At 36.8% G+C, this 19,788-nt stretch overlaps 1 protein-coding gene across 1 annotated transcript; it reads left to right on the top strand.

Moving 5' to 3' along the window:
- The first annotated feature begins 4,190 nt into the window (after window positions 1-4,190).
- On the top strand, window positions 4,191-5,069 carry LOC101716417 (olfactory receptor 14I1-like). Its single transcript, XM_004875170.2, has 2 exons — window positions 4,191-4,358; window positions 4,467-5,069. Exons 1-2 carry the CDS (start codon window positions 4,191-4,193, stop codon window positions 5,067-5,069), a joined length of 771 nt encoding a protein of 256 aa, XP_004875227.2.
- Window positions 5,070-19,788: the final 14,719 nt, after the last annotated feature.

Raw genomic sequence — 19,788 nt, 5'->3', positions numbered from 1 at the left:
TGCTGCTGCTGCTGGTGGTCAGTTGTTTATCATTGGGGCTGCAGGTTCTTTCTGAGCTTACATTGTGCTTGCAAATTAATGTTATATATCTTGCACTATCCTGATACCAAAGTTTAAAAAAGACAGTACAAGAAAATAAATTCTCATCCAGTATTCCTCATGAACATACATCTAATATCCCCAATAAAATACAGGCAAAAAACAGCATACGGAAAGTAAGTTTTAGCATGATCACTAGGGATTTACTCTTGGGAATCAAATTTGGTTGAGTGCATGCAAATAAATGTATGTGATATGACGGACTGACAGGATGAAGGACAGATTTATAGATCATCTCAAGGGATGCAGAAAATCATTTGACAAAATTCAACAATATTTCATCTTCAAAATTCTCCACAAAGACCAATCTAATTGTCACACACCTATAAATCCATATTCACACACTCCAGTTCCAGGAACCTCCCAAAAGCCCCATCTATGAAGCATGAGGCTTTGTGGGAACATCTAGATACGAGGCAAAGCATATATCATAGAGCAATCCCATCCCTGGTATATATCCCAAACACTGAGATCATTCTACTGGAGAAATATCCTTATCTCTTATTCCCTGAAAGTTTGTTGACCTGGAAGAAACCTAGGTGTTCCTCATGACATTAAGGGAGAAAACCTAGCATATATACTAACGCAATGAAAATATACAGTCTTAAATATCAGGAAGTCCTGACATTTGTACCAACATGGCTGAACCCTGAGGGCCTCATGCTATGTGAAACACTACAGACGTAATCACTTACATGTCAAGGGCTTCTCTGTCAGCCTTTGGGTTTGGAAATCCCTCATCTGCTCCTCATTCTCTAGGTCCTAGGGTAGAGAATGACTGTGATGTGGTCCTTCTCTGGTTGATACCTTTCTAAGTTTTCTCTAACAGATCAAAAGCGTGAACCTGAGCTTCCTTCGACAGTGAATTTGTTCTAAACGACACCAGGCTGGTCATGCTGCACCTTTCTCTCACTGCACATGCTTTTCAAAACCAGTGTGTGAGCCCTTTGTTTCCCTCTTTGCACTGTCAACTATTCAAGGAGTGATGTCATTCTGGATGTAAAAATTCTATTTTCCTATTGGCAGTATAGTTCCAATTTCATTATGATTCATCCTTGTCTGCATATGTTATTGAAAAAGAAACCTGTTTGAAATACTCCTGCAAGTTGTAACCTTCTGCTGGACATGGATTCTAATTAATGAGGGGACAAGTTTCTCTGCAGGCCTCCCCTCTACTTGATTTCAGAGCTTATCTAAAATTTCCTTATTCTAAAATTTTAACCTTAATTCATTTATTTCTGCTTGTATTGAAACATTCAAATAATAATATATCTTCTTACTAGTTTTCTTTTTAGTACTTAAATTAGTCACACCAAGAGATCTGGTCTTTGTATTATTTTATTTTCATTGCTAAAGAGAGAACTGGGTTATTATAAAATTGAAAACACTTTCATTGGCATTTATAACACTTCAAAGATAATTACTTTTCCATTACAAAAGTTTTTACCATTTTTCTACCTTTTATGAGCATGATAATAATGATTTGTTTACAGTGGTACATTAATGTCTTTTCAGTGTTTTAAAAAACATTTTATTGGAATTGTTTTGTCCAGTAATTCATTGACTTACATGTGGTTTCTTCTCTAAGCCTTATGTTATAAAAAGAAAATCATTGAACACAGAATGTCACTATCAAAATCAAATTAATTGATGAAGCTGCTACTGCTCACATGCTGTGGATCACAGATGCAAACCACACTATGGCAATTTGTTTCCTTTGTCAAAATGACAGATAGGGGTCATCAATACTCTTAGTCTCATTCTCCATCTCTTCTTATTACATGTCCTTCCTCTTAGTGCAAATTCTCAAGCGTTCCTGAGCTGAATTCACCTTACATTTACAATCTTCACAGTGCATCCTTATCCTTTGCAGAAGAGGAAACCCAGGTTGCTCCCTTTTTCATTTTCTCAGTAACGTGTTGAATTTATTTGACCACAATTTTAAAATGGGAACAACAGAGTGAGTGAGACAGTTCATTACAAATAAGTTATTAAATGTATTAAATATTACAATTATCTAAAGAAGCAGCATTATAATTTTAGTACTATAAGAATTCCAGTTATCATGAAATTGAGCATCATAGTGACCACACTAGAACTCTCAACATTTTTTCTTTTTCTAATTTAAAGACTATGTTTAAACACTATGGTTTGATTTCCATGAAATGCTCTTGTAAATTTCATCTTCTAATACATTTGATCATTTGTTCATTACACATTTAAATCCACCTCCAGTCATTCTTAAGTTAGCATGGCCTGACGCTCTGTTCCATGGTGATTTCCAACCACTATTATTACTTTCTTTTGTGTTGGGCATTAAATGAAACACAGCTCTCCTGGACCATTTGAAAAACTAATTGCTCAGGATAAAGTGTGGGGTCTGGACCGATGTGTCTGTTTTATAGTACACATACCTCCTATGTGGCTGAGACAGGTACATTAGCTTAAGACTTGGAAGTATTTCCTAGATACTTGTATGTGTAATACAGATATTAACATGTACAAAATTACCTGAGCAGAATTAAATCAGGATGTATATATTGCTAACTAGAACTTGAGATGAATATGTTTATTTGAAAGCAGTTTCTACAAGCTATGTATAAGCCCTGTTCTGCAATTTCCAAAGGCTCAGGGTGTTAGCTTGAAGCAGAGCTAGTTTTGTGGTCTAACATATGTTGTGTTCTGATACCACAACTAATTAGAAAAACCACACACACCTTTATGAGGTACTACTTTAAGGTGCTAAAAACACTTCCCAGCATTTCATTTTCAAAGCATTAGTCTTTGTATTTCTTGTTATAAAAGTGAAATGTATACTATTTCATAATTAGCCACGAAGAGACATTCACTTTGTACAACAAAGTATAAAAAATCTATGAGAATTTTACCAGGCTGATGAATAGTGGGCCTCTATGGTAGGTAGGCTCATGAAAAACTGGGGAATAGTAGTATTTTATGTCAGCTGACTACTTTTGATCATCCTAGGGAATTTTCTGATATCAACAATCATGATTACATAACAACAAAAGACCAAATATAATACAAAATCAGCAGAGTTTTAATGAGCAGGGGGTTGCTAGAGTTCCGACATGTAAAAAGTTCTTTCTGTCCATTAATTTTCCAAATATCCCATGTTTTTAAAAGAGTATCATTCTCCATGGAACACGAGTCACTTAAAATATGTAACAGTGTGCTATTCAAAATTAGAACTCTGATTTTAATTTTTCTAGCCCTTTATATGACTCATGCATCATTTTGCAATGCCATATATTTGTTCTTTGGAAAACTTCCTCTTCCAGTCTCAGCATGCTGACTGCAAACCCAAAGTTTTAGGGATTTACCATAAAGTAAGTACATTAATTTTATAATAAGTTATGAACTGGAAGATTCTCTGGATCTTCAGTGACACACAAATCATATCTGAATGCTTCCTCTTTATTAAGTGTCACACACATAAACTATTTCTTAAGACTTTATTTGAAATTTAATTTGTCTCTACGGTATGGGCCAAGAATGCTTGCCAATTAGGGGCTGGAGGAAACATGGGATCACCAGGTGTCCAGAGCTCATCAGAAGTGTGACCCTCACACATCACTGGGAAGACTTGGCAGGCTCACAGGTATTTCAAAAGCAGGGCTGACCACAGGGTTCACACTGGGAGTCTCACTGAGAAGTGAGTTTGCTATAATTCACTGAAGAAAGAAGCAAGAGCAAGGGCCCACTTAAGTCTCTTAACATTGAGCATAAGCAACATTCATGTTAGTGAGGTTAGACTCATTACTGCACTGCTCAGGTAATTCTGTACAGGTTAATTTCTGTATTTCTCTTAATATCAGTAATGTGTAAGACACATACAAGTATCTATGAAATTCTTCAAAACTTTAGGCTAATGTAACTATTTCAGCCACATATGAGGTGTGTGTACTATAAAATACATTGTCCCAGATTGTACACTTTATCTTGAGCAATTAGTTTTTCAAATGGTCCAGGAGGAGTTGTGTTTCCTTTAATGTGTGCTCTGCATTCTGCTTGTAGCATCCTCTGCTCACTTTAATCTCTGACTCTGCAGAGACCACAGCAGGTGGGCAGACATGGACAACCTCACTGCCTTCACAGAGTTCCTACTCATGGATGTTGCAGGCTCCCAGGAGCTTCAGAATCTGCAAGGTGTGCTGTTCTTAGTGATTTATCTGGGAGCACTAACAGGGAATCTTGTTACTGTCACTGTTATCATGACAGACACATCTGCACTTTCCCATGTACTTTTTAATAAGCAATTTGGCCCTCCTATACCTTGACAGCATCTCAGTTATTGTTCCCAAGGCTGTAGTGAATTTCTTGACTGTAAGATGATATCCCTGACATAGTGTGCTACACAGATTTTCCTCGATCTTCTTTTTGGAGCAGTAGAGATTGCCTTCCTGGTGGTCATGTCCTATGAGCCCTTCAAGACCATTTGCCACCATCTGCACTATCGGCTCATCATCACCCTGAGTCTGTGCCCCCAGACCATAGCTGGCTCCTGGGCTTCTGCTATCCACACAGGTGCTCTGTTCAGGCTTCCCTTCACCAAGACCAAAGTGATCCCACAATATTTCTGTGATATTCCTCAAATTCTGAGGAGTTCCTCTTCAGATATCCAGTTTTCTGAATTTGTATTCCTTGCTCTAAGTGTTTGCCTTCTCTTAGTGTGCTTTGCCTTTATGTTAGTGTCATATGTTAATATATTTTCAACTTTGCTTAAGACTCATTCAGTGGAAGCCCATAACAAAGCCATGTCCACCTGTACTTCACAGCTGTCCAATCTCCTTTTATTTCTCTTATCTGGAACTGTGGTTGTCTTAAGTCCCATTGCAAAGAGGCTATCCCTTAAGAATAGGCTGACTGCCATTTTCTACAGCATGGTGCCCCCATTTATGAACCCCATCATCTACTGTCTGCATAACAAGGAGATTAATGCTGCTGTATGAAGAATGTTCAACAGATGCTCAGAGTTTTCTGTGAAAAATTACTTAACCAAAAAAAAAAAAAACAACCTCATCTATCATTGGAAGGTAATTGTATTCATTAATGATGTATATTCTTAAATTGTGAATTACGCCTGTGGACTGTGTTTTTAGCTGACTCTGTGTATTTTTATTGTTTGTATATATCTCTGTATATATTTGTTATCTTGAAGTACAAATGTATATCTCAATTTTCTTGCTCAGTACTTTTTATATTTCATATCCCTTTGCTGAAACATTAGAAGTCTGGTCTATATTGACCAAAATTTTTGAAAATATTTGGAATATGTTAAGATTAGAACAAAGACAGGCATCATTGGGATCAGGGCATGCTCTGTGTGCTTCACCTTAGCAGATGCCTGTGTTGGGGAGAGGAAAAGCCTCAGGTGCTGGATCTGACCAACCTGGAGAAGCGCACTGAGTGCCCTATGAGAAGACCTGCTGTCTGCAATGTGCTCTTTGCACTCACTCTTCCACTCAGGCTGGGTAAATGACAGGTGATTAGACAGGGGGACAACTCAGGCCTGAGAATACAATGGGATGATCAACACTGAGATCCTCACAGGCCCCTCAGTTGTATTCTCTAAGAGCCTTTTGATTCACTCAGTGAAAATTAGAACCCAAAACATCTGAACTTCACAAAATGTTCATTTTTGAAGGTTTGGTTCCTTCTTGTGCTCTGGATGAATAGATCCAACTCCATGGTTTATTTACTCAAATTTGTACATATGCAAAAAACATCAACAAATTGTAGTATGGAGACAGATGAAAAGGTAACTGCTCCTGGTATTTAACTGGGGAGTGACAGGTAATGCTTGCATGTGTGCTGTGCTTTTCTCATCAAATAGAGCATAAAAACATAGATTGCAAATGGAAAAGTTTTATTTTTCTGACACTTAGGAGCTGATGCCAAAACCTAGTAGATTAATTAAGTACAGTATTGGAGATTTTGTCTCATAACTGAATCCAAAATTTGCCTAGATTGTTTTCCAGATGCCCTGCCTAGTAAAACCTCAGCATGGAGGTGCTAGTGCCCATTTAGCCCCAGTCCAGCCCTGGAACAACAGGCACATCAGGCTCCCTGCATCTCTGCACTTATTATTTCTCCCATCAGCAAGTGGTATTTGTCCCCATGGACGTTCTGTCATCCAGGGCTCATTCCCTGGTGAAGGTCTGGATGTAGCTCACCTTTCTCTGATGCCTGAGATACCCCAATTTTCAGTGTTTCAACACTGAGGAGGCTACATCTCTTCTCCAGCATTATCTAGGTATAGGTGACAATTATGTATTTATATAAGGTGCAAATCTAATTTAATTTCTGTATCTGTCAACAAATATTTCCTCCATCCAAGCTATCTAACATATCCACATTTCTTTTTAAAATATAATGTTATCTGGGTCTTCTGCATAGCTGCTTTCAAGGGAAAAATGCCTTTCTAATTTATATTTAAATGACACTATTGGGAAAGTAGGATGTCATCAATGCTGAATGTTTGAATACGAATTTATTTTGCATTATTTTTGTCATTATTTAGATTTATGTAGATATTTCTGTCAAGATTTGTTTTGCTCCAGATATTTGAATGAACAGGAAGATTGATTTTTAATTTCCATAATTAATTTATAAATATCTCAATTTCTTCCTTGTTTTGACCCTCTACTTAGAACCTATGATTATTAATGGATTTATAAATTTGTAGATCAGTATTTTTCAGTATTTCCAATAAAAATATTATTATGATTTAGACTTTTTCAATTATAATACTGAAGTTCTTTACACTAGGAAATTTTTATTTCTAGGTTTTTGCTTTGGGTAACTTATGTATTTATAATCATTTACAGATAAGAATCATAGGCATTTAAAGATGCATTGTCATTCATTAAGGTTTACAAAGTGGAGTGAAATTAATTATTCAAACTGTAATCCATTCTGCTTATCATTTCTAAGGGTGAACATTCAACATTTACTCTTTTTCAACTATTGAAAATACATCATGCATTACTATGCCTGTATATTCACCATTCTGTGCAATAGATCACTAAAACTGAATCTTTCTGTGTAGTTGAAATTTTGTACACTTGATCAATATTTCCCTGTTGCCCACTGAACCCCCTCTTCCAGTATCTGTTAACAATCATTTTACTCTCTAGATGCATGGATTCAACTTTGTGAGATTCCACATAGAAGTGATTATGCCTGGAGTGCTTAACATAGCATAATGCCCTCAGAGCTCTGCCATGTTGATGCAAATGCCAGTAATTCCTGATTTATAAGACTGTATAGTTCCATTCTATTAGTGTGTATGCTAGTTTTTCTCTTGTAATCTGATAAGGAACACTTGGGTTGCTTCCATGACAACAAACTTTCAGGGAATAAGACATAAGGATATTTCTCCAGTAGAACAGTTTCAGTGTCTTGGATATTTACCAGGGATGGGATTTCTCTATGATAAGTGCTTTGCCTTATATCTAGATACCCGACAAAGCCTCATGCTTCATAGATGGGACTTTTTGGAGGTGCCAGAAACTAGGGGGTGTAAATATGGATTTACAGGTGTGTGACAACTGGATTGCTCTTTGTGGAGAATTTTGAAGATGAAATATTGTTGAATTGTGTCAAATGATTTTCTGCATCCCTTGAGATGATCTATAAAACTCCTTTGTCCTGTCAGTCCACTGTATCACATACATTTATTTGCATGCATTCAACCAAATTTGCTTCCCAATTGTAACCCCCAAATATCAAGCTAAAACTTACTTTTAATGTGTTATGGAATTTGGTGTGCCTATATTTTTAAATTAATTTTATTGGTGCATTTTAGGTATACAATATAATGACATTTATCATTGGAAATTTTTGCCTTTAAATAAACTCTCTTGGTTCTTATTTTTCCCCATCCCCTAGACCTCCCTTCAATCTCTCCCTATTTATAAAGACTTTGTTTCCATTTTTTCATTTTCTCATATTAATTCTATTTCTTTCTTTCTTTCCCCTACCCCTCCAATTCCCCTTCTCCTTTGCACCATTTCTTCCAAATTCACATTATCTACTATACCTTTTAGTCCTTATTTACACTTTCAGTTTCTCAAATTAGAGAAATGATTTGGTATTTATGCATATGTGTCCTATTTATTTCACTTAAGAGTATCACCTCAATGTGCATCCATTTAGCTATAAACGCCTCTAATTTCTCATTTTCTATGGCTGAATAGTATTGCATTTTATTTTAAAAAATCTACACATTTTCTTTATCCAGTCTCCAGTTAATGGGCAATTGGACTTCTTCCAAGTTTTAGCTATTACAAATTGTGCTCCTATGAACATGGGTGCACATATATCACTGTGGTATGATTCTTTTACTTCTTTGGGGAAGATACCCAGCAGGAGAATAGCTGGGTCAAATGAAACTTCCCATCCTGCTTCTTTGAGGTTTCTCCATACTGATTTCCACAGTGGTTGCACCAGTCTACACTCCCACCAGCAGTGCAGCAGTGTTCCTCTTTCCCCACATCTCCACCAGCCTTAGTTATTGGTTGATTTCATAATAGCAGCCATTCTTTCTGGGGTGAGTTGGAATCTCAGCATTGTTTGCATTTGCATCTCTTGAATGACCAGTGATGTTGAACATTTTTTCATAGGTTTATTTGCTATTTCTACTTCTTTGTTTCAGAAATGTTTGTTCATTTCAGATGCGCGTTTTTGGATTGGGTCTTTAAATTTGGGAGGTCTGATTTTTTTTAAGTTCTTTGTATATTCTAGATAGTAGATGTCCATCAGAGGGACAGCAAGGGAAACTTTTCTCCACATTGTGGGTTGTCTCTTCACACTTTTGCTGGTTTCTCTTGCTGTGCAGAAGCTTTTTAATAAGAAAATATCCCACTTCATGTGCTGGTTCATGGGCAACTGAGGTTTTATTCATAAAATCTATTGCTACACCAATGACTTCAAAAGATCTACCTAACCTATGTTCAAGCAGCTTCAGTGATTGTTTTAATGTTTAGATCTTTAATCCATTTCAATTTTAGTTTACTGCATGATTAGAGATATAGGCCTAGTTTTAATTTTTAGGAAGTCGAAACCCTGTTTATCCAGCACCATTTATTACAGAGGCTATCTTTCCTCCAGTGAGGGTGTTTGGCACCTTTGTTGAAGATAAGGTGGTTGAGTGTGTCTGGAGTTGTTTCTGCATGTTCGTGTTTGTACCACTGGTCCTCAGATCTGTTTCTTTGGCAGTACCATGCTATTTTTTTCACAGTAGCTTTGTAGTATAGCTTCAAGTTGGGTTTTATGATACTTCCTGCCATATCACTGTTGCATAGAATTGCTTTTGCTATTCTAGGTCCCTTCTGGTTCCAAATGAATTTTTGGATTATTTTCTCAAGATCCATGAAGTATGTTGTTGGGATTTCAATTAGGATTGCTTTGAATCTATATAGCAGTTTTGGAATTATGGCTATTTTTCTTATGTTTATTCCTCCTACCCAGGAGTAAGGGATGTCTTTTCATTTTCTGACATCATCTTCAATCTCTTTTCAGAGTGCTATAGTTTTCAGAGAAGAGGTCTTTGAATTCTTTTGTTAGGTTGATTCCTATGTATTTCAGTTTTTGGATGCTATTGTGAAAGGAATTGTTTGCCGTATTTCTCTCTCAATGAGTCTGGTTTCCTGTAGAGGAAAGCTATTGATTTTTGTTTGTTGACCTTGTATCCACCTACTTTACTTTATTTAGATATTAAGCCTAGAAGACTTTTGGTGGAGCTTTTGGGGTCTTCTATTTAAAGTGTCATGTCATCTGAAAATAATGACCATCTAATCTAATTGCTGTGGCTAATGTTTCCAAAACTATATTGAATAGGAGTGGTGATACTGGACATCCTTGTGTTGTTCCTGATTTTAGTGTGACGGATTTCAGTTTTTCACCATTTAGTATGATATTGGCTATTGATTTTCCACAGATGGCTTTTATTAGATTGAGGTAGACACTATCTATTCCAAATTTTTGTAGGGTTTTTACCACAAATGCATGTTGGATTTTGTCAAATTCTTTTTCTGCATCTATGGAGATAATCATATTTTTTTTTGTCCTTGCCTCTATTGATATAGTGTATTACATTGATTGATTTGCATATGTTGAACCACTTCTGCATCCCTGGGATGAATCCCACTTGGTCAGGGTGTGTGATCCTCTGGATGATTTTCTACACTCTATTTTGTCAGTGTCTTATAAAGGATTTTTGTGTCTATGTTTGTTAGTGAGATTGGCCTTTATTGGTTGGGTTTTTCTCTGCTTTGGGGATTAAGGTGATGCTTAATTTCAGTGATGAATTTGGGAGTATTACTTCCCTTTCAATTTAACTGAAGAGTTTAAACAATAGTGGCAATAGTTCTCTAAATGTCTTGTTGAATTCACCAATGAAGCCATCAGAGTCCAGGCTTTTCTTAGTTGGTAAGTTTTTATTTAGGTTTTCAATTTCATTGATTGATTTTGGGTTTTTAGAATTTTTAGGTCTTCTTCATTCAACTTTGGTTTCATATGTATCTAGGAATCTGTTCATTTCTTCTGTTTTCTATCTTATTAGCATATATGTTCTCAAAGTAGTTATTAATGATCCTCTGGATGTCTGCTGGGATTCTGCTGGCCCTAATTGCTTGAATTAGGGCCTTTTCTTTCCCTTTTTTATAAGGTTGGCTAAGGGTTTCTCAATTTTGTTTATTTTTTTGAAGAACTCTTTGTTTCATTACTTTTTAGTATTATTCTCTTAGTGTACATTACATTGATTTCTGCTCTGTTCTTTATAATTTTCTCTATGTATGAGCTTTTGGTTTGTCCTGCTCTTCTTTTTCTGGAAGGTTGAGGTTCAGCATCAGGTTGTTTAATTGAAATAACTCTGTTTTCCTCACATGAGTATTCACTGCTATGAATTTTCCTCCTAAAACTGCTTTCATTTTGTCCCATAGATTCTTATATGTTGACTTGGCATTTTCATTAAATTTTAGAAACTGTCTGATTTCTTCTTTAATTTCTTCTGTGACCCATTGGTTATTCAGAAGTGTGTTGTTCAATTTCCTTGTGTTTATGAAATTCTTGTGGTGTCTTTTGCTATTAATCTCCAGTTTCATCACACAATGGTCTGATAATATACAGGGAATAATTTCAATTCCTTTACAATTCTTAAAACATATTCTATGAGCAAGTATGTGGTCTATTTTGGAGAAGAGGCCATGTGCAGCTGAAAAAGATGTGTATTCTGAGTTTGTGTGGTGGAACACTCTGTAAAAATCTGTTAAGTTCATTTGTTCTAGAGTTTGAGTTCTAATATTTCATTGTTTATTTTTTGTCTAGTTGATCTATTTTTGACAGTGGGTTATTGAGGTCCCCCACTACTATTGCATTAGTGCTTATTTGATTTTTCATGTCTGTTATTATTTGTTTTATATGGTTGGGTGCACAAGTATTTGGTGCATATATATTTATGATTGTCATCTCTTACTCTTGGATTTTGCCTTTACAAGGACATAGTGTTTTTCTTTCTTCCTCTTAATCAGTCTTGGATTCATATCTATTTGATCTGCAAAGAGGAGAGCTACTCATAGTTTTGTTCAGGTTCCTGTTTCGTGGAGTACTTTTTTCCACCCTTTAAATTTCAGTCTATGAGGTTTTTTTAATTAAGCGTGTTTCTTATATGCAGCATATTGTTGGATCTTGCTTCTTGATTTCTTCTGATTAGTGAATTGAGACCATTAATATTGATGGTTATAACTGATATGAATTGACTTAGTCTTGTCATGACTTTGTATTTTTGTTGGATTCTCCCCCATTGCCTTTAATTTATTGTTGTGCCAGATGGATTTATTCTGCTGGGCTTCCTGGGGTTGTGATCCTTACTGTCCTTACCTGGGATACTGTATAAAGTTTTATGACATGCAGGTCTGGTATTCATGAAGTCCCTCGGGTGATCTTTTGTCATGAAAGTATCTTATTTCTCCATCAATTTTGAAAGATAATTTTGCAGGGTATGCCTAACTGGCCTAGAGCTTCTTTTTTAAATTTACATTTAATATGTTTACTGATAAACTTTTACCCCACCCAAAACCAACTATATTCAGAGGTATTTGGGGTAGATTTCAACAAATGAACTTGGTAGTGTTAGAAACAGTTGAGTCCATAACAAAACTTATAAGTGAATCTGAAAAATTGCAGGCTATAGAGTTGACACATAGAAGGCAGATGTATTTTTATACACTTGCAATGAACTGTCCAAAAACAAGTGAAAAAACTTCCATTTTTAATGGCATCAAAAAGAATAAAGTACTTAGTAATAACTTTAATCAAGGTGGTGAAAAGATATACACTGAAACCTACAAAAAACTGCTCAAAAATGTTAAACCAAAATAAATGGAAAAGCAACTTGTCTTCATGGATTAGAAACTTAAATGCTAAAAAATACAGAACTAATTTAGGGTTTTAGGACTTAGAAAATTAAGTCTGTGGCAAAACAAAATACTTTTTTTTTTTTTTGATACCAGAGATTGAACTCGGATCTTTGCACTTGCGCAGCAGGAGGCAAAACCACTGAGCTAAATCCCCGGCCCCAACAAAATACTTCTTTTTTTTAACAAAATACTTTTTAAACCTGTAGAAAATAAAAGTGTACTGGAGAGTAAAGCAATCATAGTTTACTGTATGGCTCAGTTTTTTAAAAAACATTTTACTACTTTTTGAAAAGTAGCAGCTGTATTCAGGATGTAACTTACATACCATAAAATTCAATGGATTTCAGTATTTCTTAATGCATTAGAATATCCTCTTGTGAAACCATCACCACAATCAATTTCACAACATTTTCATCTCAAAAAGAAACTTGTGGAGGTTCTTTTACCTTAGGGCTTGAAATACATCATTCCAGACACCAAATTAGCCTGCTGCAGACAGGCAGGTCTGCAGACACCCTACTGAGGTCATGAGTCATGTGGAACACACTGAATCAGCCCACTGCAGACAGGCAGCCACCTGGATCCACACTACAAACATGCAGAGGACACCAGAACACCAGACCACGGTACTGAGCCTCGCAGCTCCTGACCCAGAGGTAGGGGCTTCTGAGCCACAGTCCCACTATTCCTGGTCTAGAGGAAGGGGCTTCCTAGCCACTATCCCTCCCGCTGCTCCCAGCCCAGAGGAAAGGGCTTTTGGGCCACCTTCTGTCACACTTCTCCTGGGCCAGAGGAAGGGGCTTCTGGGCCAACAATCCTCCTGCTGCTCCCAGACCACAAGAAAAGGCATTTGGGCTACCATCTCTACTGCTGCTCCCGGCCCCTGTCCCACCACTCCCAGCTCAGAGGAGGTAATCTGTGCAGGTGCCAAAAGCCACCCCCTCAGGCAAAATGAGAAAACACGTAAACAAGTCTAAAAACCAGACTTCTAGATCACCTACAGCAACCACAAAGGGAAATGAGATGGAAAACTATGATATGCAAACACCTGAACCCACTGAACTGGCAACAAAAGGGGATCTGGAAAAAACGAAATCAGAAATAATTTCTCAGATAACAGGAGAAATTGTGCCCCTAGTTTAAGACATGATTAATAAATCTAGAGAGGAATTCAGGAACATGATGGAATCCCAACATAGGAAACAAATGGAATCCATAAAACAGATGCAAGTAGATTTCCAGGACATGAAAAACTCCATTGAAAGTCTACACAGCAGAATGAGCCAATGTGAGGACAGAATTTCAGATATAGAAGATAAGATCGCAATTAGGAAAAGAAAGATTGCTTCAAAATTATAAGAGAACATGAGAAATCAATCCAGCAGCTGCTAGATGATGCAAAGAAGAATAACATAAGACTGATTGGACTCAATGAAGAAACAGAGGAGAGAGTGGAGATGACATAAAACAATCTCTTCACAGAAATAATGGCAGAAAACTTCCCAGGCAGGGGGAAAGAGCTTGATATACAGATAAGTGAGGCATATAGGACTCCAAATAGCCTTGATCAAAAATAATCTACACATAGGCATATAATTGTTAAGCTTTCAGAAACTCAACAGAAGAACAAAGTTCTACAAGCAGTTAGAGAAAAGAAACAAATCACATACAAAGGAAAGCCCATCAGAATCACAGCAGACTTCTCAACACAAACTATCAAGGCAACAAGAGCTTGGAGTGACATATTCCAAGCCCTAAAAGACAACAGCCTCCAACCAAGATTGATGTACCCTGCAAAACTATCTTTCAAAATTGATAGAGAAATAAGATACTTTCATGACAAAGAGCTCCTTAGGAACTTCGTGAATACCAAACCAGCACTCCAAAGAATTTTACACAATATCCTAGGAACAGACATTGAGGATCACAACCCCAGGAAGCAAAGCAGAATGAACCCATCTGGCATGACAAGAAATTAAATGTAAAGGAGGAGAACCCAACAAAAATAAAAAGTTGTGACAATAAGTCAATACGTTTCAGTTATAACCATCAATGTTAATGGTCTCAATTCACCAATCAAAAGAAATAGACTGCCAGAATGGGTCAAGAAGCAAAATCCAACAATATGCTGCATTCAAGAAACACACTTAATTCCAAAGGAAACTCATAGACTGAAAGTTAAAGGGTGGAAAACAATACTCCATGAGACAGGAACCCCAAAAAAAGCAGGAGTAGCTATTCTCTTTGCAGATCAAGTAGATTTCAAACCAACACTGATGAAGACAGACAAAGGACACTGCATACTGGTAAAGGGAACAATCCAAGAGGAGAGATGACACTCATAAATAACTATGTACCAAACACTAGTGTGCCCAACTATATAAAACAAATACTAAAGGAAATGGAAAATCATATATGCACTACTACAATTATAGTGGGGGACCTCAACAGCCCACTGTCACAAATAGATAGATCAACTAGACAAAAAAGAAGAAATGAAATATTGGAACTCAGTCGAACTCTTGAACAAATGAACTTAACAGATGTTTATGGAGTCTTCCACCCCACAAAATCAGAATACACATTCTTCTCAGCTGGTCATGGGTCATTCTCCAAAATAGACCACATACTCACACATAGAACATGTTTAAGTCAGTGCAAAGGAATTGAAGTTATCCCCTGTATATTATCAGACCTTACTGGGAGGAAATTGGAGATCAATAGCAAAAGAAACTGGAAAAATTTCATAAACACGTGGAAATTGAACAACAGACTTCTGAATAACCAATGGGTCACAGAAGAAAATAAAGAAGAAATCAGACAGTTCCTTCAATTAAATGACAATAAGAATACAACATATCGGAATCTATGGGACACAATGAAAGCAGTCTTATGAGGGAAATTCATAGCAGTGAATACACATACTAGGAAAACAGAACGAGCCCAATTAAACAACCTGATGCTGAACCTCAAGCTTCTAGAAAAAGAATAACAGGACAACCCCAGAGCTCACACAAGGGAGGAAATTATAAAGATCAGAGAAGAAATCAATGCAATGGAGACTAAGAGAATGATACAAAACATCAATGAAGCCAAGAGATGGTTCTTCGAAAGAATCAACAAAATTGAAGAGCACTTAGGCAACCTTATCAGAAAAAGAAAAAACGGCCCAAATCCATGCAATTAGGAAAGAAAAGGGTGAAATTACAACAGACCAGGCAGAAATCCAGAGGATCATCAACACCTACTTCCAGAACTTATATGCCAATAAGATGGACAACACAGAAGAAATGGACAGATTCCTAGATACATATGAATTACCAAAGTTAAACGAAGAAGACCGAAAAAATCTGAACAACCCAATATCAACCAATGATATTGAAAATGTAATTAAAACCTTATCAACTAAGAAAAGCCCAGGGCCTCATGTCTTCACTGCTGAATTCTACAAGACATTTAGAGAGAAACTGCTGCCACTACTGTTTAAACTCTTCAATGAAATTGAAAGGGAAGCAATACTCCCAAATTCATTCCTGGAAGCAAGCAGCATCTTGATCCCTAAAGGAGAGAAAGACCCAAGCAAAAGAGAGAACTATAGGCCAATCTCACTAATGAACATGGATGCAAAAATCCTTAATAAGATACTGGCAAACAGAATGCAGAAGATCATCAAGAAGATCATACACCCTGATCAAGTGGGATTCATCCCAGGGATGCAGGGATGGTTCAATATACACAAATCAATCAATGTAATACACTATATCAATAGACCCAAGGACAAAAACCATATGATTATCTCCATAGACGCAGAAAAAGCATTTGACAAAATCCAACATGCATTTATGATAAAAACCCTGCAAAAAATTGGAATAGATGGTCTCCTCCTCAAACTGATAGAAGCCATCTATGAAAAACCAACAGCCAATATCATACTAAATGGTCAAAACCTGAAATCCTTCACACTAAAATCAGGAACAAGACAAGGATGTCCACTATCACCACTCTTGTTCAATATAGTTCTTCAAACATTAGCCACAGCAATTAGACAAGAGAAAGAAATAAAAGGAATAAAGATAGGAAATGAAGAAGTCAAATTGTCATTATTTGCAGATGACATGGTACTCTATATAGAAGACCCCAAGAACTCCACCAAAAGTCTTCTAGACTTAATAACCAAATTCAGTCAAGTAGCTGGTTACAAGGTCAACACACAAAAATCAATAGCTCTCCTCTACAAAAATGACAGACTCACTGAGAGAGAAATAGGGCAAATAATTCCTTTCACAATAGCATCCAAAAAACTGAAATACCTAGGAATCAACCTAACAAAAGAACTCAAAGACCTCTTCTCTGAAAACTATGGCACTCTAAAAAGAGCGATTGAAGATGATATCAGAAAATGGACAGACATCCCCTGCTCCTGGGTAGGAAGGATTAATAGAGTGAAAATGGCCATACTTCCAAAATTGCTATATAGATTTAATGCAATTCCAATTGACATCACAGCAGCTTCCTTCATGGACCTCGAGAAAACAATCCAAAAATTCATTTGGAACAAGAGGAGACCCAGAATAGCAAAAGCAATTCTAGGTAACAGAGACATGGCAGGGGGTATCACAATCCCCAACCTGCACCTCTACTACAAAGCTACTGTGATAAAAACAGCATGGTACTGGCAAAGAAACAGACCTGAGGACCAGTGGAACAGATTAGAAGATGTAGAAACAAGCCCAGACACACTCAGCCATCTCATCTTCGACAAAGGAGCCAAATGCCCTCACTGGAGGAAAGATAGCCTCTTTAATAAATGGTGCTGGAAAAATTGGGCTTCAACTTGCCAAAGATTAAAACTAGACCTATATCTCTCACCATGCACTAAACTAAAATCAAAATGGATTAAACATCTAAATATTAAAATAGAAACTCTGAACCAGTTGGAATAGAGGTTAGGTAGAACCCTTGAATACAGTGCTGTAGGAAAAGATTTGATGAACAAAACCTCAGTTGCCCGTGAACTAGCACAAACAATCAACAAGTGGGATCTCTTCTTATTAAAAGGCTTCTGCACAGCAAGAGAAACCACCAGCAGTGTGAAGAGACAACCCACAATGTGGGAAAAAATCTTCACCTGCTCTTTCTCAGACAAAGGTCTACTATCTCAAATCTATAAAGAACTTAAAAAGATCAGACCTCCCAAATTGAAAGACCCAATCCAAAAATGGCCATTTGAAGTGAACAGACATTTCTCAGACAAAGAAGTAGCAATAGCAAATAAATACATGAAAAAATGTTCAACATTTCTGGTCATTCGAGAGATGCAAATGAAAACAACACTGAGATTCCACTTCACTCCAGAAAGAATGGCTGCTATCATGAAATCAACCAATAACAAATGCTGGCAGGGCTGTGGGGAAAGAGCAACAGTGCTCCACTGCTGGTGGGAGTGTAGACTGGTGCAACCACTGTGGAAATCAGTATGGAGATACATCAAAGGACTCGGACTGGATGTCCTATTTGACCCCACTGTTCCACTGCTGGGGATCTTCCCCAAAGAATTAAAAGTGTCATACCACAGTGATATATGTGTGCCCATGTTCATAGCAGCACAGTTCATAATAGCTAAAACTAGGAAACTGCCCAAATGCCCATCAACTGGAAAATGGATTAAAAAAATGTGTTTTTTTTTAATAAAATGGAGTACTACTCAGCCATAAAGAATGAGAAATTAGAGACATTTATAGCTAAGTGAATGCACATTGAGGTGATACTCTTAAGTAAAATAAATAAGACACACATGTATAAATACCAAACAGTTTCTCTGGTGTGAGAAACTGAAAGTGTAAATAAGGACTAAAATGTATAATAGGTAATGTGAAATAGGAAGAAAAGGGGCAAAGGGGAAGGAAATGGGAGGGCTAGGGGAAAGGATAGAAGGGAATGGGATTAATATGAGAAAATGGAAAAGTAGGAACACAATCTTTGTAAATATGGAGGGGTTGAAGGGAGGGCTGGGAAAGAGTGAAAAGTAAGAACCAAGAGAGACTATGTAAAGGTGCAAATTTCGAATGATGAATGTCATTATATTGTATGCCTAAAATGTACCAATGATTAGAATGAATAATTGATAATGTAAAATAGGAGGAAAAGATCCAAAGGGGTAGGGGTAGTGGGTAGGGCAAGGGAATGGAAAGAAGGGAAAGGAAAAATGATGAGAAATGGATAAAATGGAAATAAAGTCTTTGTAAATAGGGAAGGGTGGAGGGGTTGAAGGGAGGACTAGGAATGGGGAAAAAATAAGATCCAAGATGCATTATGAAAAGGTACAATTCCCAATAAGAAATGTAATTGTGTTGTATACCTACAATGTACCAATAAAAGAATTTAATAAAGTGCAAAAAAAAAAAAAAAAAGAAATACATTACTCCAAGCTCTTCATGCCTTGAGTGTTTGTGTTGAGAATTCTGCTGTGATTCTGATTGGCCTTCCTTTGCATGAGATTTGTTTCTTTTCTCTAACTGCTAGCAATATTTTGTTGTCTGTTTGGTTTCTGGAGTCTTAACTATTATATGTTTAGGTGTACAATTTTTTTGATCATGGCAATTTGGAGTCCTATATACCTCACTAACCTATATGTCAACTCTTTGCCTGTGCTTGGGAGTGTTTTTTGCCATTACTTCAGTGAATAGTTTTATTTGTCATCTGTACTCTCTCCTGTTGCTTCATTGACTCTGATCAGTCTTATGTTATTCTTCTTTGCATCACCTGGCACCTCCTGAATTGATTTCTCATGGTCTCTTACTATTTTCAAGTTATTTTTCTTTTCCTGGTCACCAATTGCAATCCTGTTTTCTATATGTGAAATTCTGTCTTCACATTGGCTCATTGTGCTGTGTAAACTTTCAGTGGAGTTTTTAATCTCTAAATCTGTTTGCATCTGTTTTATGGATTCCATTTGTTTCCTGTGTTCTATTTCCATCATGTTCCTCAGCTCCTCTATTTTTTATGTGGCTCCTCTGGATTTATTAATCATGTCTTGCGCTATGGGCACAATCTCTTCTGTTATCTGATAAATTATTTTGGATTTCATCTTTCCAGATCCTCTTTAGTTTCCAGTTCAGGGTTCCAGGGGGTTGAATATCAGATTGTCCCATTTTGTTGCCCTTTGGGGTTGCCCTAGGTGATCTACACCTCTGGTTTTGAGACTTGTTTATGTTTTCTCATTTCAACAGTTGCACCCTGTTGTGCCTTT

Source organism: Heterocephalus glaber, unplaced genomic scaffold, assembly GCF_053883595.1.
Source record: "Heterocephalus glaber isolate CG9 unplaced genomic scaffold, H.glaber_assembly_v1.0 deba00001831, whole genome shotgun sequence".
Classification (NCBI taxonomy): Eukaryota; Metazoa; Chordata; class Mammalia; order Rodentia; family Bathyergidae; genus Heterocephalus; species Heterocephalus glaber.
Note: the sequence above shows the minus strand (reverse complement) of the source record. Positions and strands in the feature narration are given on the sequence as shown.

Excerpts from the sequence above, each read along its gene's own strand:
- LOC101716417 (XM_004875170.2), top strand. The coding sequence starts at position 4,191 with ATGGACAACCTCACTGCCTTCACAGAGTTCCTACTCATGGATGTTGCA. Across the intron at positions 4,359-4,466 it reads ACACATCTGCACTTTCCCAT|TGTGCTACACAGATTTTCCT; the intron begins GTACTTTTTAAT and ends TCCCTGACATAG.